Source organism: Molothrus aeneus, chromosome 3 (genome assembly GCF_037042795.1).
Source record: "Molothrus aeneus isolate 106 chromosome 3, BPBGC_Maene_1.0, whole genome shotgun sequence".
Taxonomy (NCBI): domain Eukaryota; kingdom Metazoa; phylum Chordata; class Aves; order Passeriformes; family Icteridae; genus Molothrus; species Molothrus aeneus.
Genome location: NC_089648.1, coordinates 86,331,159 through 86,354,264, shown reverse-complemented (window position 1 = coordinate 86,354,264; position 23,106 = coordinate 86,331,159). Strand labels below are relative to the sequence as shown.

The window sequence follows — 23,106 nt, the reverse complement described above, 5'->3', positions numbered from 1 at the left end:
TGGTATCTATTTTTATTAGTTTTATGAAATGTTACATATCTTTCTTTTGAATATAAAACCTAGAATAGGTTGAAAGGTCAGAAGAGTTCTCTTCTAGTTATGGTGTTAAAAGAAAGACTTAGAGTTGATTGACGTGAATTTTTCTTGGTGTCGAAAAAATATACTCCCAAATTTATGTAAACTTCTAAAAATTGTTACTGGTAAGAAAAATCTATATGAGGTTTTTATGGTCATCTCTTCAATTTCTCATTATGGTTTTCAGTTCCTAGTGAGTTGCTTTTTCCTTTGGGAACTAATTTGCAGTCCCCAGCATTTATCTCAAAGTATCTAAAGCATTTATGAAAGCTAGTTGTCTTACCACTCACTTAAAAAATGGATACTACCTGTAACAGAAATATATTATGATAGACATTCACAGTCATTCACTATTTATATTTTAATCTCATTAGAACGAAATAAAGTGCTATTTAAAGGCATTGATTTTTTCAAAGTATTAATTGCAACTAAATTGAAGTTTAGTCAACAGGCATAAAGGAAATTGCACATAACATTCAGAAACATCAATTAACAACTACAATAGCAATATCAGACTGAACCCACAGCTCAAATAAATTAATACATGGCCTCCCACTGTACATAGTTAGAAACTACATATTTCAGAGAAAGGTGAAACAGTTCTATTGTCCATCTGGCTGCTTATACTGTTCTTTTAAGTGGGCTGAAACTTCAGAGTCAACAACTCTATCTACAACCAGTGATATTTGATCATTGTTAAATCAGCTTTTTAATTTGCATTGATGCTGAAAAAAAAGTATTTGCATCTGCTTTAGCCCATTCTTAGTATCCCTCTTCATAGCCCTCTGCAGAAATTAGTTTTCACATATACATTACACATCATGAGTTAGCCTTCTAAAACAGATTTATTCTCCTATAATACCTTATCTTCAGCCTTTCCTTTGAAGGGAATTTTTATTTTAACTAAATCAATTTATGATCACATTTTTATCATCACATTTTTACCAGTTATTAAATACAGATGTTAGTAAAGCCAAACAAAAAACAAACTTTGAGGTGTAAGGAATTGCATACATCAGTACAAATAGAAGTTTCAATTAAATTCCATTCACAATACATACTTTAAAAGGTATCCAATTTTTATCTGACTTATCCAACTTTTTTCCTTATTTTATCTTCCCTAAAAATCTCCAACTGAATGCCATGTGATTTTCTGATGTTGAGCAGAGTCTACCGCAAGCTTAAAGCACAGTATCTGCTTTGGATTTCCAATGTGCAACAGCCTGTTGAAACACTAATATATTTGATATTTCAGCTGTTACGATTTCTTTTCCTTTCAATGGTCTGATGCCTTTCAACAGTATATATGACACTGCTTGAACTGTAGGTACTCTGATCTATAGAAATATATAGATGTGAGTGTATAACATACGTACAATACACATACCCTAAAAGAGTGAACGAAATAGAAAACTTAGTAAGGAGTACACTTTACTTCCCCAAGTGACACACATAACACTACCACAGCACAGAAGGAAACTGGCTTCACTGCAGTCATACTTTTTCAATGAATTTCCAGGATGTCTAACAGTTCAAAGAGCTCAAATCTCCTAACTGCTAACACTGATAAGACAGTCTCCTATAGAAGCGGATGAAAAAGACAGAGCTTTAGTGCCACCCAGTCATGATTTGGGGCAATTATAGACATATTGTAACAACCAGCAGTTAGGCAAGAATTAAGACTACTAAGGGAACTGTTAAACAATGAAGGAAACATCCAAATTAATAATGAAATACTTGCCTAGTTTCTTTTTAAATTATTTATTTAATTACAGATGAAATATCAAAGTGGAAGAAGTCAGGTCCTGCCTGTACTACTATAAATGGGAAGCACAACTTCACTTATTGGATGAAAGATCTAGAATACAGATTAGAAGTTAATGTAATTCAATACTCAAACTAGAATTCAAAAATTTTCAAAGATGTGAAGTGATTCTGAAGAAGGCTCTGAACTTCAATATCTTGGCAGAAAGTGGTCAAAAAAAATTAAACTTCCAAATGAGAAAACATTAACTGAGAATTCTCCAAACAGGAATTCTTGTACAAGAAATTCAATATATTTCTTAAAGATAGTACTAACATGCAATTTAAAGAGATACTGACTTCAGTTTGGCTTTCATTGTACTGTCTTACACCAGCTTAACTCCACTGACTTCACACATCTAGTTATAAGTTCTGTTAGTTTTCGAAAAGCAGAATTAGATGCAACAATTTGAAATCCTTTCTCAGGAAAAATTGTACTAGATACTTTCATATTCACAAAATTTTATTGTTAATTTATCCCCTACTTCTCCCAAATGTCACTCCAAAATTCCAATTAATTTCCAAAATACTTTTTTCCCATTAGCATCTCTGCAGTATATTGGCACATTCAGTAATACCTTTCACCTCTGCTGCTGAAGTGATTTAATCTGGGAGACTGATTGAATAAGTCACCTATAAACTTGAATTTTACTGTGCCAGGGATGCACTTATTGGGTATTTGAAAACTGAGTTCAGTGAACTGCTTATTACATGTCAGTCTTTTCAAATTTTTAGCAATAATCTGGTAAATTCAAAGGTGATTTATGAATACTTGGGAACATCTTATAGTTGTCGTTTTTTGTTCAAGCATAGATGTTCATTGCAGTCTGTATAATAACATGGCTTATTATACAACTTTCAGATAATATACTTAGATTTAACTTTGTGGTCAGACGATTTGAAAAGGCACTGAACAACAACTGTGATAATAAAAATATATTTCAGTTTGTTCATGGCCTGAACTTAACAGTACCTATGCTCTGAAAAGTCATGGGGAAATTTGAATAGATCTCTCACAAAAAAGATGGAGAAGTGAAAGGTATCATTTGTTAAGGTATTCTGTTAAGTGTGATATATACTGAGGAATCCCATTCATTTGTGGACAACCACAACTGATTTGTATGAAAGCTGTGAAAACTTGCATTTTTAAGTTCACTCATATTTTGCGCATGACTTGCGACTATATAGAAGGATGCAAATTACATGATTTCTGGTTTTGTTTTGCTGTGACTGCATGCACTTAGGCTGTTATATGCTTCCTTTGGTAGGCCTATTGTGACATGGAAACTGGTGGAGGAGGTTGGACAGTTATTCAGAAACGAGAAGATGGCAGTGTGGACTTCCACCGGACATGGAAGGAGTATAAGATGGTAAACAGTGTTCTCTGAAGCCTTAATATCAGCTGTTATTATTATCTGAAATCTAATATGCTAAATTTATATTAATAGCATCCTTAGAATGTAAGCAACCTTAAAAAGTTCTCTTTGTCCTCAGATGCTCATTTTGAAAATGTCAGAATAGTGTAAGTTGTTTGCCTAAGCAGACTTGTAAGTGTGATGTTTGTTTTCAAAGAGAAACCTTACTTTTTTTTAATCAACTGTTCCATCATATGTCTACATTTTTTGAGTTGTTTATATTTGTGTTTCTAGTGGCAACAGTAGGAACTGCTCCAAATCTACTAAGTAATATTGATTCAGTGTTTCAGATTCCTGAGCACGTCCTTGCTGAAATCAACTTTTTGAAACATTACAGATCAATAATGCCCGTGGACACAGTAAAATTCTTAGTTGACAGACTGAAAACTATTAAACATAAAAATTGTTAAAGTGATCTTTTCAAACTGAAATGAAAAAAACCCACCCAAACAAAACTATTTAAATATACAACTTGAATTACAGGGATTTGGTGATCCTGCTGGGGAGTACTGGCTGGGAAATGAGTTTGTTTCTCAACTGACTAATCAGAAGCGTTATGTTCTTAAAATACAACTGAAAGACTGGGAAGGAAATGAGGCATATTCATTGTATGACCACTTCTCTCTAGCAAGTGAAGAACAAAAATACAGGTAAGCAGAAAAATCAGATCTAATTAAAAAAATGTTCTGATAGTAATCTTTCTAAACTGTGTAGTTGTATGGCCTTATTTCATACAAATCATGACTATTTTCCAGCTCACTCAGAAAGTAATGTTTTCTTCATTTTTCATCTCTTGCCTAAAAAAAATTTCTTTTTCTAGAGGAGAAAATGTGTATTTTACTAGTGCATCCTGAGTGAGTATAACACACAAAACACAAAGATGACGAGATATTATGGAACAAGACAGGATACATGTGCCAGTATAGCGGGTGACAGTGCACAGTCATTAGGACAATAGGAATCTGTCTGCAGTTGCTATCAAATTCTGATTCCCTGCAATAAATATATTTCTGGAAGGTGGATGACTAAGATGAATTATACTGCAAGGATTTTCCTTGTCACTGGCTTTTAGGAACTGTCCTGTTGTCATAAAGAGCACACTGAAGTGAGGTGGCCTTATCCTTCCATGAGCCACTGGCTAAAATTCTCAATAACTCTCCTACCTGTGAAAATGGAGCAAATATGCATTTCACTCATCACCAACTTGTCAATTTAAAGACCAAATTTTAATGGACCTATTATTTATGTTCTAATCCTGTAAAATGTAAAGGTTCACAATTTCTTCTAAATTCTTGGTTAAAATAAGAAAGAATACAATTTTAAAATAAATATTTAATATAAATATTATCATAGTACTATATACTTTAAATTGTACCATAGTATTACACATTTTGTAATACTGCCACAGCAGAAATATATGGGCATTTCATAGTTCATTCACCAGGCTCTCTGTAAATGCAATAAATAGTTTGATTTACTATAGAAGAAATTAAACACTTCACAGCACAACAGATGCTTTCCTACTACATGGTCCATGAAATGTTTCTTTGTAAGAATCTTGCAGATTCATGGAGCTTTGGGTGACTGGACAGAAAAATGGTCTACATTTAGATGATTTTCTCCAAGATCTCTAGCAACTATTTGTTGTAAATAAAGTCAACCTGACACCTGAGAGATCTGATGCTGTTATTTCAATTCAGGTCTTATATACAAACAAAGCAATTCAAAACTATCAGCATCTGCCCCCCACAAAATGTTAGATCTTAATGCTTTGGTTGTATTTAGTTGTCCCAACTCCAAAGTAAATATTTTTTCATCTGGAAACAGTCAGAATCTACAGCAGAGATTTTTTTTAAAGTAATGCTTTAAAATACTTAGAAAGGCAACTTTTACCAAAAGGTGTGATTACCCTTGTCCATTTACATATTAAAAGATAATTACTGAAAACTAAGATGGTAAAAGCAATTTTATTACAATATGCAACCAATCAAGGAATTCATTATAAAATCGAGTGTTTTAAAGAATGTATTTAACATTATGAAAAAGAAAAAAAATCCAAAGAAAGTATTCAGTTAAGAACATCTTCTGTGCCCCATTCCTGGCAATGTTCAAGGCCAGGCTGAATGGGGCTTTGAGCAACCTGATCTAGTGGAAGGTGTCCCTGCCCATGGCAAAGGGATCTAGATAATCTTTAAGGTCCTTTCCAACTCAAACAATTCTTTGATTCTGTGATCCATTACATTAAATGATTAATAGATCCATTACATAAAAAGATTAATACATTCTGAATGCTGAAAAGATTATGGCTTGGGCTGTAAAACTGAAATTTCTTCATATTAAACGAAGATCAGAATGGACTTTGTTTGAATCAGACTTCCTGATCTCAAAGCTATGAAGTCAAACCAGGTTGCTCAGAGTTTTTCATTTGGGTATTGATAACCTCCCAAGGTTACAACCTACTTGTCTTTCCTCATGGTAGAAAGATTTTCTGATATGCAGTCAGAACATCTCATTCCAATTTCCATCCATTGGCTCTCATATTTTGTTATATTAAACTGTACCTTTAACGATTTATTGTTAATCACAAATAAATAATACTATGCTTATAATAGACTTCAGATGATATTTGAAGACCCAGCCTAGGCTCATACCTTATACTTGTAACCTTTAATATAATTTATGTTAGAAATTGGCTTACATAATTTTGAACTCATCTTAAGAAAAAACAGTAATTTTTTGAAGATATTGTAAAGAAAATCTGATGAAAATCTTAATGAACTGATCTTATGAAACTTAAATGACTAAAAACTAATTAATTATATTTTAAAATAGGGAATATAAAATGGGTTAAAATAATCTGTTCAACTACCAAAGACAATTTCTGTCATAAGCAGAGAATTATATGCAAGATGAAGACTGATTGGGGGACAAGTTAATTCTCCTCAGACAATAAGATTTCCTCTTTAAACAAACAGAATACCTCTGACAAACATGAGCTATTTGATACAGAAATGCAATCACCCAAAAGATATTGTGGGAGCAGAGGGTTCAAGTCCTTCCCATTCAAGGTAACACAGGAATAGCTGTGTAATTGTCCTGCCCAGTTCAGTGCCCTGTGTCTCTCCTCACTGAGACTGCATTGGCACCCATGCAAGCAGAACCCAACAGCAGCAGCCTCACTGAAAGCTTACCTTGCCAGGTAATTGAACCAAACTGAAATACTTGCAAAGAGCTAACGCTAAAATTTATGAATGATGTGAAAAGGATAAGTAACTAGGACAATGGAAAGGGAAATATTGAGAAACTTCTAAAATATCATTTACTAGCTCAGAATTAATACTCCTAGTAAGGCTGTCATCTCATATATGCGGGGTTGTAACGCTAATTTGCTGTGTTGTACTATCAGCAGAATAGGAATCAAAAAAGTTTTGGCTTAAACTGTAATAAAATTTTGTAATAAAAATTATTGCATGTACTGTTGCATTGAAGTACAAAAATTGAAGCACTTTCAGTATGAATTAATACATAATCTGCATGAAAAATCCTAGAAGTTACTACCTACCTGCTCTCTTTTTCTTCTAATATGACATGAACAAACACATGTTCATTAGAATATTGTGCTGACTGCTTCTGTTCATTTGAAAACATTGTACTGAAAAACAGCTTACAGCAGCACATTGGCCAGAAGAGAATTAAACAATTTGAACAGGATATTTATTGCAAATTATTCCATCATTATTTTGCAGACATCTTCCATCAACTTCCACGTAATAATTGTTTTTCCACTTTTCACTTCTACAGGATTTACCTTAAAGGACTTACTGGGACAGCGGGCAAAATAAGTAGTATAAGCCAGCCAGGAAATGATTTTAGCACAAAGGATGCAGACAATGACAAATGTATTTGCAAATGTTCACAAATGCTAACAGGAGGTACGAATGTTTTTATGTTTCTCAGTCTTCCTATTTTTATTGGCACTGAAATTGTCTATGGGATAAATAATTTTGACTTAGTAAATTTTGATTATTAAAAAAGTTCAAAACTCACAGAGAGAAATACTAGTATGGTGACTCTAGATGAAGTATTTTACCATTTGATGAAAGTTAGTTAAAATAAAACCAGAGCAGTGAAAACTGGAGGGAAAATAAGTCCCTGAAGTTGGGGTACAAGAAAGTATTTAATTGTGGAATTAATCAGAGACACAGTAGATTCCTCTTCCAAGGAATGAGGTACATTCAGAGATCAAAATACAACTCCCTGCAAAAAACCTCTTTCAGAGATTCAGCCGTCAGTGAAATGGCTCCTGATTTTTCAGGCATAAGCCCTTTCCCTAACTACCCAAGATGTAAAACTCCCAAGAGCTGCTGTGTGCTGCAAGTGCCACAGAAGGGTACAAGAATTTAATTCCTTAGTCAATATAGTTATGAAGTGGTAAAGATACACCACAGATATATCTACATTTTTCTAATGATTGTTCACTAGTTATATTTGAGTTCTAGGTGGTATTTTTATCTTCAACTACACAAGTAATTCTATATAATGTGTTCATCTAGAATTCCACATTCTGAAATGTAAACAAGTGCTTTGTAAATTTGGCTTCTCTTCGTGTTATCTCTTAAGCAATTGTTCATTTCCCTATAGCACAAGCTCCAAGAAAAAAAGACAGCTTCAGTTTATCCAAAAGGATAGTTGGAATACTGCCCTGCAAAACAGAACACACACACTATCGCCACCATAACAGAAATATAAAAATATTATTTTATTAATAAAAATAATTTTTTTCTTATGACCCACTAAGAAGTGGGACTAACGGATACAAAGTACATTTGGGCTGTTTTTTTCTCCTTTTCCTTCTTATGATGTTTCAGGAGGTTTTGAACAAAACAGCGCAGAGAACTGAATAATTCCTCTAGAAAGAATTAAGAATTTCACTCATTAAATCTGTGAAAAACAGGAGTTTACCAAAGAGTAGATAAAACCAAAAGCAACTCAGTATCATTATAATTCAAGTTGTGTTCTGCCCTCAGACTGTCAGAAATGTTTATGTTGATAATAACTTGATTGAACACTTTCCCTTCTCAATTTTCAAATACAATGTACTGTTTAAGATTCAAGAATATGGAGTTGATACACAAATACATTTCTTTCCTCAAGTTTGGGGCAAGTATTTTACATCGAGACTTCCAAATCATAAGAACAAAAAACCTGGGTTTTGATTCCTTTCTCATTTCCAGACAAAAAGTGACCTTAAATACTATTTTGAGAATTACTTCTGCTGATATTTGTCTTCTGTCTTGCAGGATGGTGGTTTGACGCATGTGGTCCTTCTAACCTCAATGGAATGTATTATCCATTACGACAGAACAACAACAAGTTTAATGGGATCAAGTGGTACTACTGGAAGGGCTCGGGATACTCTCTCAAAGCTACGACGATGATGATTCGACCAGCAGATTTCTAAATGCTTTGTCATTATGTGAATTATGTATTGTATAGTCTTCAAAGACTTATTTTACCAAGCAACTTGTCTCATTTTTTCAAGCCCAGAAACATGCACTAGTGTTCTGAAGGGGTCAGTACAGTACAGTTCCTGAATTGCAATTGTCTTGATCAGCTAAAGCTCATATTATTCAACCAGACCCAATGTCTAAACCATCGACCTGATATAACAGTGATTTGGCCAAATGACTCAATAAAAAGAACATCCAAGAAACCGTCAGACAACTTCAAGGACTCTGTTTTACTGATCATTTATGTTATGTATGTGTTAGTAAATAACTGGAACTGTGAAAAAAACCCTAAAATAGTTTTAGGAATATGCATTTTGCCTCACCACTGAACTTTAAACATTAATATAAAACACTTAGCTAGTTCTAGCTTAGTTCTAGCTAGATCTAGAACTATTTAACATTCTGTGTCATGTGTGCCCTATATGTACATAAAAAAATCTTTTCTGTAATTAGCTCAATACTATAGTTAGGGAATACATTCTTTTCCCCCATAGTCTCCCAAACAACTTTTTACTCTTATTTGAGGATTTTTTCCAGTAGCCTGTATGACTATGTTTAACAGAGGACAAACAGCATTTAAATAGCGTGCATTTATTCTTGGGAAATACCATTTACAAAAGTCATAATTTTTTCAGTCTGTTTCAGTCACTGTCTTTAAATTATAGAAAATCCCTATGAATTACAATACAGCATGTGTTCCTGTACATTTTTATGAAGATTGCACTTTTTTTTCCTTCCCTTGTTATTTACCTGTAAAATAACTGACCAGTATATTTTGTAAACTGAGACAACGGCATTAACACCAGATGTCTAGTTGTCTGTGACAATCATGTATCACCTGGTGATGTAATATAACTATATGTTTTGTAAAAATTACCTGACTGAAAAACATATGCATGTTCTTTGATACAATTAAATTTATGCTTATGACTTAAGATACAAATTACTACATTTTAAGAACAGGAAGAAAAATAATCTGAAAATTATCTATGGGTTTTTTTCAGTAAGGTTAGGACTTCTCCCTAAAAATTCTCTGTAGGTAGCCCCTCAATGTACACCACAATGTGAATAAATTACTCTACTGGGTGATCTTTCCTTTTTTTTTCTTTTTTCCCCCCTTCATTTTATTACTATATGCTTTAAAATTGCAAATCAGATTGAGAAGATATTTCTTCATACATCACAATAATTTAGTGGAGGTTTTTCTCCAAATTGTTTAGTTTTTAATTCATGCTTATTCTTTGCCTAATATTTTTGTAAAACCTTGATTTCAGCAGATGACTGAATTAGTTACAATGCAAGAACTTAACCCAAAACAAAACAAAAACCCCAGACATATTTCCGGAAGCTAACTTAACAAAAGGTGTTGTAAGGGCAACAAGGCTTGTGAAAGGTCTAGAAAAAATATTGTACAAGGAAGGGTGAGGGATCTGGGGTTGTTTAGATGGAGAAGAGGAGGCTCAGGGGGGACCTCATCACTCCCTACAATCACCTGAAAGGAGGTTGTAGTGAGGTGGGGTCTGATCTCTCTTGTACACTGCTGGCAGTGACAGGCCCAGAAGAAATGGCCTTAAGATGAGTCAGGGCAGATTCAGATTAGATATTAGAAAAAAAAATTCAGTGTTACAGTGGTCAGGCATTGGAACAGGTTGCCCAGAGAGGTTGTGGAGTCACTATCCCTAGAGGTGTTCAAGAGGCATTTGGTTCTGGTGGATGATGCTGTTTACAGGTTACAGTGGAAGTGCTGGGTGGACAGTTGGACTGGATGACCTGATGCAGGTGTCTGCCAACCTGATGATTCTATGCTTCTATCTTGAAAATAGCAAATGGTTTTGATAAAGATTGAAGAAATCTCTCCATTTTAAACTGACAACATTAAAGCTGTTATCAGAGTACCCCACCACTCACACTACCACCATTCTTCTTCACTGAAAATGTGTCATCATTACTAAGTGTAGCAGAGACAAAAACATTTCTAATATTACTTCATGATCTGATTTTATATAAACCTAAAGAATGTAAATTAATAGTCACTGTCTGAAGAGTTCCATAAAATAATCTTTATGTATTTGAAATTACTGTTTAGTATTTTATTATTTTTCATAATAAAAACGTGTAAGGATATACACATCTCAAACTAAAAAAAGTACTTCCCAAAATTGCTTTCACAAATTTTCAAGAAATGTCTTAGAGAGAAGTCTAGAAGTGTCTTTACACTAGTAGAGGGGCCACACACACCAACAAGCACATAGCATACCAAGAGAAGCCTCAAGAGCTGTTGTTTTTCAGCCTGGAGCAGAGAAAGGGAAGGGAAGACCTTAATGGTGCCTGATTGAGGATATAGGGAGGACAAAGCCAGACCCTTCTTGGAGGTTCTCTGCTATGAGACAAGAGACAGGGACAACAAGCAGTAAATATAATTTGGAATTGTGGAAAGTGAATTTTCCTTTTCATTTATTAGCAGAAAGGTAGATTGGACAAGTCCCTTGGAGCAAAGTGTTGAACTAGACAACCTTCAGAAGTCCCTGCTAATCTAAAATACTTTATGATTCTATGAAATTTAATAGAAATGCTGAGTCTACTTACTGCATTTCCTGTGTTGGTAACTTTAATCAGACAACTAAAGAAAATACTCCCAATATTTGAGACAGTAAGAATATCCACACCAATAATAAAAGGAAAGAGAAAAAAAGCCAACAAAACAGACAAACAAAAATCCTCAAAATGTTCTTAAAAACCATGATGGTATCTGAATGCTCAGTCTGGCAAAGAAAAGCAGCGTCAACTTCTGGTTGACAATAACTTTCTTTATTTTAGTAAGGAAAACCCTGTAAGACTACAATAATTTAATATTGCATGGCTAGTTTTGATTTGTTGAAAAAAAGTTTATAGAATTTGAGGATGATAACTATTCTAAAATGTTAGGGGGAATATGTCTTTAAATGACATTTCATCTAAAGAATACTGCATGGCTTGAGCACCAAAGACCAAAGTGAAGAAACAGGAGGAGATGTAGAAGGAAGGCAATAATAGGAAGCAGAATGCTGCAAAAACTACTTTTGACTTGGTACAAACAAGTAAAAACATAACAGCAAGGTAACCCCTACTTTTAATTCCTTCCTGTAATCAAATAAACAGTATGTGAAACTAGAATGTACTTCCATTTTCTCTAAGTACTTTGTAGGAAGCAGGAAAGAAAAAAGAAAAAAAAAAAACAAATAAAACCGCATGAATAAATTTATGCTCAAATAATAATCGCAGCTGCAAAAAAAATTAAGGTATCTGTTACAGTAAGAAATTAGAGTGACTAAACAAGGAATGGTTGTGGAAATATTGCGTTGGACTTCAACTTTGTTCCTTTGCAAGAACAGCACATTGCAAAAAGAAGCGATTCAGGTTCTTAGTACAACCCTAACCTCCCTTAATTTTACATTCTCACCATCTCTCAAATTCTCCTTACTTAGGCTTCAGGAATAAAACCTCTAAAGGGAATCTCAAAAAAAAACCCACGAGGAATCACCTCTAAAGAATGCTATGTACATTGTTACTGATAGCATACTTTGTTATTAATCAAGGTAGTCTGAAAAGAAACAGAAAACTCAAAGCAACCTAGGAACGAAATTCAGTGTAGATTTTTTCATAGAAATACAGAAAAGGGGAAAAAAGAGAACATGCTTCTTATTTATTTTTCACCTTAAGATTTACCATTCTTACTGTATTTGCTATATAAAACAATCTACTTTCTCCTTTTATAAGAGGTGTCAACTTATAATTGATAATTAATTTCTTTAAGGGTTATTTGAGATGAACAGCTACATTTTCCCTAAACTTTGAGAACATACACCTTACAATCATGAAATAAATAATACATATAATAAATAATACATATTAATGTTGGATATGTAAATTTACATTAGTTATAGATTTAGAAAGAATGCTAAATAGAAGTTCTTAACAGTTAATAAAATGGCAGCAAAAATAATTTTCATACCCCAATAACTATACTTTCTTTAAAGCTGGTATGAAACTTTGAGAAACAAATTGCAGACACTAATTTAGTGGAGGGAAAATTATTGGAATGATTGACTAGTGACCAGCTAGACTTCTACTTGTTTTAAAACCAAAATAAAATTCCTGTTTCATCAATTACAACACATGAAGTGCACTGAGGTCTACACAGATACATCATGCCCCACATACCCACTTGTGCACTAGTTCCCAATTCAGTACTTGAGAATGATTATTAGAGGCAGGAAAAATGCTTCATTTTTTCCTACTTAGCAGTTCTAGAAGACCACAGTAATTTTCCATTGCCCAAGTAATTTCTGGGCCAAAAAAACTGAGTCCCTGACCTGCAAATCTTTCCATTTGGCAATAACATGCCTCTCCAGTTTGCACACAGGTACAAATAGAAATAAAATTAAATTACATTTATATTTCAGTAAGATGCTGGTTTATTCAGGTGTTAATTGGTGAATCAACATTTTGCATTTTCCACATGTACCAAAGTTTTTGCACACACTTCAAAAAGTATTGGATGAAGAGGAAAATAACTCCTTACAGTATCTGCTTTAAAAAAAATATTTTTCTAGTAGGCTTCCTTATTCACTAAACCTATTTAGAGGGCAAATCATTTTCCAGATAAACAAAAGAAGGTTCACAAGCTTAAAGGATCATTAAACTTACAGGAGCTGCAGGGAAGCTGGATGAAAGCTCATATGGTTCCTCTGAGATCCAATGGCCTAATTCCAAAGACCACAGAACCTAAAATAAAATAAGTGGTAAGTAGAATCTTAAAATTTCTAAAATCACCTTTTTGAATGTGTAATTAGAGGTGATAGTGCTGTTACAATACCTGGTTTTCTATTTCATTTACCCAAACCAAATCATTGGGTGAAAAATCAATAAATAAGAAAGAAACAATTTTTACAACTAAAACAACCCATTGAAATATCAGTCATACTTCTATGCCCAGCTATATTACATTTTAAAACATTGTGAGGATATTCAAAAAGTCAACTATTTTTTAATCACAATACATAGAGCAAAAAATTTGAAAAGGGAAGTCATAATATATCAGTTCTGTTCTCTCAGTTCAGTAATCATTGAATTTCATGAGGTTCCTGTTGGCTCATTTCTCCAGCTTGTCAAAGTGCATCTGAACATGAACATCCATCTGGTGTATTAAACACTCCTCACAGTTTTCCAACATCTGCAAACTTGCTGAGGGTGCATTCTTCCCTATCATCCAGATCATAAATGAATATGTCAAACAATACTGGACCCCTACTACTACAAGGATTATGCAACTATTGCAAAGAATCCACATCACATATATAAATCATCCTGCAAAGAAGAATAACTCAGTTTCTTGCTCTGTGGTAACCTCCTTTGTCAGTGTCACACTCTAGAGCACCAAAGAAGACTGCAGAACACTGACACTCCAGAAAACACATAATCATTTGTGTGCATCATTTGTGAGCTCTGAAACACTGGACCAATATGATCTTTGGAGACTAGTAATCCTTAAAACTGTGTGCCACTTGCAGAATTCTGTTCCCATCAGGACCAGCACCAAATGTTTAACAGAAAAAACCTACTTTAAATGGTTGTATTTCCAATTTCTGATATTTTAAATTTTTTTTGGTAAAACTTTCCCTGAACTACTCCATGCAGCATTTTTTACGGTTTGATTTTCTAAACATTCTTCAGAACAATTTATCATAACTTCCAATTTGTAGACTATAATATTAAAAGCTCCATGGGAGAGTATTGAAATTCTATCCCTTAATTGGTAAAAGCATTGTCTTAATGGGAAAATGGAAAAAGAGAAATTTCCTATGCCCTTGAGTCATATTACAGGACATTCTACTCCTAATTTGTAGGCAGCCTAAATTCTGAAGGCCATTCTGATGTAAGATGAAATTCTTTTTTTCATTGATTTTGCAAGTGGTGAGCCATGAAGCTTCTCACAGAGGTAAATCACTGGTATCTTCTTTGCCAAGTTTGCCCACTGTCACTCACTTCAACAACTTTTCCCATTTACAGGTATTTGAGCTTCACAATGTCTCTTCTGTTGTTGCCATCTGGCACCCCTTAAGTTCAAAAAAGGCACTGTTACCAACCAGTGAGACATTCTGTTGCTCCTAGAGCAAGTGAAGTTAATTGAACAAGAAGCAGACATATACCCCCTAAACAGGATATATGGAATTTATCAGAAAGTAAATCCCTGTTTTAGGATAATTATGCCTGTCTCATATCTTCCCTAAATAGCTCTCTGGCCATTTCAAATAAATTAAGTCATTAGCACAGCCATGCACTATTAAACAGTTGTCATTATTCATCTTAGAACAAGCTCAATTTCATCAGTGTTTGAAATTATCCCCATGCTTGATTCACAATGACTGGAATACTCTGCCATACAAATGCACTTATTATTAGCTTAAATTTAGATTATAAATTGTTCCCAATTAAAATTTGTGAATGAGTCTATGAAATATTCCCTGCAGATAAAAACTGGCATTATATATATTAAGCACGGTAAAGTTATCCTTTACAATGTTACAGCTCACTAATGGAAAATTCTAAGCTGAACAAATTGATCATAAACTAGCAATATAAACCTTATAAAATGGCCCAATTGCTTGTAAGAAAATAAGTTTCTGTAAAGGGCTCTTTTGCCCCAAATCTATTGCTACAAAGCAGTAAATTTCAAATTCAGTTTTCATAACAAAATTATTTTCTAAATAAGTTCTACAGTTTTCAGTCCAAAGTATCTTATGCCTGATGACTTCCAGGGAAACCAACAACATCGAATGTGAACTTCTACAAAAGCTGTTTCCTTGTTTGATGTGACAAGTGATGTCTGACTTGTGAGGAGATGTGTCCAATTTTGCAGGCTATTGGAAAAGATTTTCTTTGCTGACAATAGAAAGCAGCATATCCTTAGACTTACTGCTAAACTTGATTACAAAACATTCAAAGAATACTATGTTTACTTTTAGAAAAAGCACAATCAAATATTTGAAAATGCAACAGCTGTGCAAAAAGAGAAAATAATTTCTACAGCCATTATATCATACCAAACATAAAAATAAGAGTTAAGCACATTAATAAATCAATGACCTTTAAAAAATATTCAAAACCTAATAATGCATTGCAGTGTTCAGCTAAGAAAAGTATTGTAACTTCTTAAAATATACATTTAAGACTGCAACTTAGGACTGTAAGTTATGAATTTTAGGGTGGTACCTTATAATTTTTTATAATTACTTTCAACAATTTACAATAAGAATATCAAAGCCTCTTGGCTTTATATTTATAGCTGCATATATTTATTGAACATAAAAGAAACTTGTAAATGTAATTTCTCTTTTAATCACGATATAAATAGACATATTACATTAAAAAAATTCTTCATAAATAAACTTGAGCAGGAACAGATGTACTGTGCTGTATTACATATACATCACGTCCTCATAGTACCAAAATTATGTTTGCATCAAAAGTAGCTGGAAAACAACCTAAATAGATTAAAATATAAACCCAAAAGATTAGTTATGATTAAGTAATCCTATTTCATCTTCCAGGCCAATTCTACAGCAATGACCTTTATCAACCCTTGTAGTATTTACAGAATTTTGTTTAGAAATGAAATTTGTTTGTCTTAACAAAAGATGGATTAATGCTTGTCTATCATGGTTCTGGAATTGAGTACAAAGCCATCGTATCTACTCTCCTAGATAAAAAGAAAATTGGATACTGAGTTCATGAACAGGTCCTGCAGTAAATAATTAGGTCACCACTCACTAAAACATTCAGTTTTCATGAAAACAAAGACAAGAGCTTTCCATTCCAAGTCACTGAAAGTTTGTTTCTGACTTTGGCAAAATTTCAACCAGTTATATTTTCATAGCAACACCAAAAAATGCTTCAGATTCATGAAATTCAAAAAGAAGCTATGATTTGCAATGTTATTCTTAGCTGAATACTTCAGAATGTGTGTTTCTATTGAGAATAAAGAGCTAGCTAGAAGTTTTCAAATGCGCAGTTATAAAAGAGTTAGCTCAAAGGGTCTGAAAACACACTATTTGGTTAGTTATTATTTAAGGTCTCTCACCTAGCTAGCTAGCACAATGCATGATCATATAGTATTTTTACTTGAATAATTCATCTTGAAAATGTAAATGGAGTGCTATGAAGGTTAAATGTCTAATGGTAAATTTGGTATTTCTCCAACATCCATCTCTAAAAATAACATTTTAAGTTTTTCTCAGAAGAAAAAAACCACTTTACCCTAAATCATGTCCACAGGTCAAAAGGCAGAGGTAAATATATTTACTGACTAATTTTCTATTGAATTCCTCAATTCTGGCTAAGTAAGGCTTCAGTTTTCTCATCTCTAGTTAACCAATTTGGGTAAAAAGATGGCAAAAGTACTTGGTCATCTTATGGCCAAATGGCCATTGACACAATATGAAATAAGAAAATGAAGCACTTACATCATATGATTCAAAGATTTAAACAGGTGAAGATATATATTTTTTAAAAGGTTCAAAGCACTGTTTTAATTCAGTTAAATAAATAAATAAACAAATAAATAAATTGAGGGAATATACATTTATGGGCAAAGTTGGACCTAGTCTCTGTGAAAGAGATAAGCACAATTCTAAAAATATTAAAAATAGCAATCTTCCAGATAAGCAGATACTATAAGATCAAACCTGATCTGGAGATCTGAAGTTCATCTCTAGTTCTTTCTCATGCATCTCTCTTAGTAACTTCAGAACTTTGTCTAAATAGCAGCTCAATAAAATGAGTGAAAACAGCATCAGCATTTGATCCAATAACATCTACAGGGACAAAGTAATCCTTGAAACAATTTCATTCAACTTATTGGCATTATAGAGGGATATAGATGATCCCAGGATGAGTCTACGAGGCAGACCATAAGACAGGAGGACAACATTTCCAATCAATACTGCTCTATGAAGAGCATAGGTAGATATTTTCACAATGTATTTGTTCACAGAAGTGCAGGGAATATAATGGGCAATGAAATTCTAGGACAGCACTTGTTGGAATACTGATTATCCATACTCCTTTATGTACAAAGACAGGAAACTATTTTGTAGTACTTATCTCTAGCTATCTTTGTAGTTATTTGAAGCTTTTTCTCAAGAAGAAGGCAGCTTTCACGTTTGAGCACCCTGGAATGAAAAAGTAACTTATGACAATTACTTTGTAACTTGTTTAATGCTCCATACAAAGCTAAGTGTGGGACAGATAATTCAGTGTATTTAATTAATAGATGCAAAGAATCATATAGTAGGCTGGAATGAGTCTGTGGAGATGTTCTTCTCCAAAACCCCTGCTCAAATATGCTCCTCTTAATGCAGCCAAGGATGCTATTAGTTTTCTTTTGCCACGACGGCACATTACTGGATCCTTAAGGTGGCCAAAGATGCAAACCCTCTATTCCAAGGAAATTAATCACCAAGACCTTCTCAAAAACCTGAAGTATACAACAAGAACTTCAGATAACTGCATATATATCATACAGGACAAGCTTCATACTGGAAAGTGCCAGACATCTTGAAAACAAAAAGGCAGCAGTTTATTTTCCACCCAACAAGTAAATTTTAAAGCATTTATAAGAAAGAGGAAACCACGAAATTTAGTTATTCAACAACCCTTTTCTGTATAAGAATAAGAGCTATTTCCATATAAATTTCACCATCTATGTTTATAGCTCTGGAAACATGAGGAAAGCTGAGAAACTGTCATCTGCAATGCCAGACTGAGTGGTTAATCTCTATTATTACAGTGAGCAATTGAGATGGATTAAGCTGGGCTGACAGATAAGTTCCCCACCCACTCACCACTATTCCTATTATACATTTTTTCCCATTTGCAGTGAAATATCTAAGAATTTCCCTTTATTTTTTCCAATGCTGAACACAATACATGTTTCAGGACATAACAGAAATATATCAGTACATAGAAAGTTCAATAATGTGAGTTGGCTAATGTTGAGCAGAAATTAATCTGTCCAAAAACAATGCATGGGACATGAGTTTCTCATCCATGAGATAAGTCCTCTTTCTAAGCTAGATAATGAGGTACAACACAGGAATATTTTGGTTAAATTAAGCACTGAACAACTGTAACTAACAGATTTTCACACAGACAAATTTCATCTAATTGAACTAACTCTAAGTAAGCCTGAATAACGGAACATTGGCACCACTGCAGGTAGCGTTGATATTTCAGCTATACAAACTAAATTTAATTTATTGTGTAGTAAAGTTAGAAACATTTCTTACCCATTCATAAGAAACAATCCAACACCCACGAGCAATTCCCAGCATAACATTCAAGGTACGACGAGGACTCCCAGTAACTACATGACTTGTTGTTTCACACACTTCATTTGAGAACAAAAAGTCTCCAAGTTTCTTCACAACCTGAATTACTGTATTTTGCTTCCTAAAAAAGAAGAAAAGATAAAAAAGCCCATGCAACATTGAATGGAGGAAGGCAGAATTATAAAAGCATATACATACACCGCAAATTAATTCAAATTCACCTCATTTCTTTCCCCACTAAACATTTTTTATCCTTTTCTCACTAAGCCTCTACCTATTTACTAGCCCTAAATTCATTATCCTCTCCAGAGTCCTAACAGACCCTCCTCCACTATCACACAATCACATCTAGTTGTACATCAAAGCCCTTTTGCCCCCTATCTATCTTGTCTGTTTAAATAAAAGCTTTTGAGTGCAGAATTATCCATTATGTTGTTTGTGTACAATGCCCAACACAACAGAGCCCAATCCTTTGTTTCTTTTATAGTACTATAAAAAATATTACCAAGGTATGTAAACATGTCGACACAGCACATTTAACAGGTTTTCATTAAGAAGCCCCAGATTTTCAGCATCTGAATAATGCTGTGTCTAAATTTAGAAAAGTCCTAAAGTTCTATCTGGCTTGCAACCTACACATCTATGCCAATGTTTCAATTAAAAATTCACGTATTATTAAATACAATTATAGTGAAATACATAAAGTTAGATCTACATTCCAGAATGGCCATCTATAACTGGAATTCTAACTTGAGCTTTCTACATAGCTATGCAGGAGCACATAAATAAATAATTATGAAAACAGGAAGACCTTGGTATCACAAGAGAAAAGCTGTTGAATGATAACAATTTACTGCTTTTATTAATGATTATTTTTACAATTATAAATGGTCCTTAAAGATCTGTAAAATAAAGCAAAATTCTGGTGGCCTCTCTACTCCTCAAACTAACTTGGAAATGTCCATGCAACACAAGAGAAAGCAGTTAGTCCCAATCTTGAACACAGCCACACTATCACAGTGGTGATCCTTTAAGCAAAACTTCTGAGGTAATCACAAATACAATGCAAGTGCACTCAGAGCACCTCCAGAAGCCTTTGGGGTTGCTTCATTCTCACTACATTTAGCTCCACAGAAAGGAAGTCTGGTAGAACTACCAAAATACCCCAGCTAAATCAAACACTACTTAACAGAATCCCAACAAAACTGAAAAAAAAATCTTCACAAAAATTGGAGCAATCATTTTTCAAGAAGTCTAAAACAAAAAATGAATAGTGAAAACAGTGCAGCAAATTAATGTCACAATTAAATCAAAAGGTGATATTGCTTGTTGACATACTATAAAAAAATCCAATGGCTAACCCTCTCTCTGGTATGAATTCTGGCTTTGGTTTTATAGCTTTGATTGTTACTAGAATTCTTAGTATTCTCTTTTCATTTTGTGAGCTTTAGCTTGATATAGCCTACAAGTGAATGTTTTTGCAACATTGCAACTCATAGGGGCTGGCCCTGCCCAGACTGCAAGCTCCGTGCTTTACCTGAACCTTTTCTAAATTCTTCCTGTGTCTACACAAAATTCCTCACAAGGAGAAGAAAATTTTTTGTTGTACAAGTCTTGAATTGAAGATGTCTTACAAACTGCAGAGAAAACTCACCAGTTTATGCTTGAGACAGCTGCAAAAACTGGTGGATGAAAATTTACAGCAAAATTTCACTGGATTTTTAAATCAGAAAATTAGATAGCTGTATGGTTGTGAATCAGTGAGCAGCATTTATTATAATCTCTAAACCCAATGCCATGAAACTACTGAACTCATGCATCTTAAAATGCAAATTCTAATGAATCACTTTTGAGGCTGTAGCTACTATTATCTGCACTGTAGTGATGATCCACAGTGATTCTGCACTGCATGACTTGTGAGGTTCATTTTATAGTCCTGGTATTACTAGCATCCAGTCACATTAAATAGAAGAAAAATATTAATTCTCTTTTATGTTTCTGACATATATAAGTATGTTAATAGCTATTGTTAATAGCTATTGATATAGCTACTAACTATAAGCTATTGATACTGCTACTTGTTAATAGCTATTGATAACCTCTTACAAAAAACTTCTGAAAGCATAGCCACTAAGTGCTGTTTCTGAGTATTTATTTCTATGTAACTGTCAACATTTAGTTACAGCAAACCTGAAACAGATTTTTGGGTAGTATAAATATCTTGAGTTTTGAAAAAGAATTCAAAAACTGTAAGCAAGTGTTGTATAAAATGTGGAATCGTGTTTTTGTTGGATGTTCCTTATGCTTTAAGACTTTTAAGAGAATGATAAGAGCATGCCAGAAAATTATTAACTCTCTCCCAAAATATGCAGTGGCAGCTGCTTCTAATGTCCTGAAACGAAGTCAGTAGAAAGCCTACAACTGATATTTATTCTGCAAGTATTCGTATGAAATAAAACATTTTAAACTGATGTTTCAGATTATGACTTTTTAATTACAAATAATTAAAATGTATGCTGAAAAGGCTGTGTTGGGCTGAACCATTTACTACATACAACTACTATGTACATTTCCTTCAGATAAGTTCAAAACTTGCTTAAGATTTTAGTTTTATTGCTCTGAAGCTCTGTTGATCTCACCTATGGAACTACTTCAGTCTCCACCAGAGAAACAAAAACTTATATATACAGTGCAAATAACAACAAAATATATATGTACAAACACGTTTCTAGCAAGAATTCAAATTGAAATAAAGTGCAGAGCCCAAAGATAAATTTAATTTTCTATAAGCATAAAAAATTTATCAATATTCAAATTTAAATGGTAGGCTAAATAAAGAATCAAAATGCTTAATACTTACTCAGAAGACATACTTGTCATAACTAGTGTCCTTGTTGGCTAGAGACATGAAAGAAACAAGAAAACATAAAAAATCTGAAAAAAAAATACTTTGAAAAAAACCCCTTAAATTAGAAAATGTTATGTTAAAAGGTGCAAACTACTTCATAACTATACAATCACCTGGAGAAAAGTCTTTACTAATTAACACATATACTAGAAATACTAAACTTTGAGGATATGGAAGGAAGGAAAACCCTTCAATCATGTTTTATGTCAAAGCATACAGTATAGCAAAAGACAGGAATGTAAGCTTTTTTAGTAAAAGCAAAATGCAAAGGATTTCCAGCCTAGGATGCCACAGAAATAAGGACAGTATTGGTCTCCTTAGTTTTCATCAGATGGAAAGGAAAAGGAAGATTACCCACAACAAAGAAAACGTGCAATTTATAATTCCAGTTTCTTCCAAAAGAAAGGTAGAAACAGCTTCAGAAACAAGAAATATAATTTTAATGGTTTTGTTTTTATTTTGATACTGTATTTTTGGGGGGTTTTGGCACAACTTCAGTATTTTATATCAAGGTTAAATAAACATTCTTTCAACTCTTTGGTATTTTCTAGTGAATAAAAATTGTCCAAGTAATATCACAAACAGGACATACTCAAAGAATACAGCAATCTTCAAAATCAAAAATCTTAAAAAATCAGCAATTCTCAGACACCTTAAACAGCAGTCCTCCCTTCTCTTGCAATACTCCCCATAGCTTTTGTGAGAAGCAGGAATACTTGCCCCAAAAGGACTTAAAATAAACTTGGGAAGAATTATTATTACAGAGGTCAGAAGAGGAAGAAGTTCATCACCACTGACCATGAAAGCCTCCAGTATGCACAAAGGCAGGACAGAACATCAATTTTAGCAGCATCAGAGAAATACATAACTACATAGAACATGGTCATTAAAAAACATATGTAAGAAGAGGTTTTGATCATCTTAGCTAAGAATTAGTCATAGCTACATAAACATGCACAAATACATATATATATATATATACAAACATTTTGATTTTGTAGGAAAAGGAGACTGAATTTTATACAATG

The 23,106-nt window shown here is 33.5% G+C and overlaps 2 protein-coding genes across 3 annotated transcripts in view; one reads left to right on the top strand and one right to left on the bottom strand.

Annotated features, from left to right (window-relative positions):
• Positions 1 to 10,878, top strand: part of ANGPT2 (angiopoietin 2) — a 42,429-nt gene extending 31,551 nt beyond the window's left edge. For both annotated transcript variants that reach the window (XM_066547295.1, XM_066547294.1), the window contains 4 exons: positions 3,147 to 3,248; positions 3,777 to 3,943; positions 7,095 to 7,225; positions 8,594 to 10,878. In XM_066547295.1, coding sequence (XP_066403392.1) covers positions 3,147 to 3,248; positions 3,777 to 3,943; positions 7,095 to 7,225; positions 8,594 to 8,754 — 561 coding nt within the window. In that variant the 3' untranslated portion in view covers positions 8,755 to 10,878. The remainder of the gene's footprint in view (positions 1 to 3,146; positions 3,249 to 3,776; positions 3,944 to 7,094; positions 7,226 to 8,593) is intronic.
• MCPH1 (microcephalin 1) overlaps positions 1 to 23,106 on the bottom strand; it is a 120,644-nt gene that overhangs the window by 66,609 nt on the left and 30,929 nt on the right. Inside the window, exons 10-12 of the mRNA XM_066547293.1 lie at positions 22,031 to 22,068; positions 19,129 to 19,291; positions 13,490 to 13,567 (exon numbers count right to left, since the gene is read on the bottom strand). Coding sequence (XP_066403390.1) covers positions 13,490 to 13,567; positions 19,129 to 19,291; positions 22,031 to 22,068 — 279 coding nt within the window. The remainder of the gene's footprint in view (positions 1 to 13,489; positions 13,568 to 19,128; positions 19,292 to 22,030; positions 22,069 to 23,106) is intronic.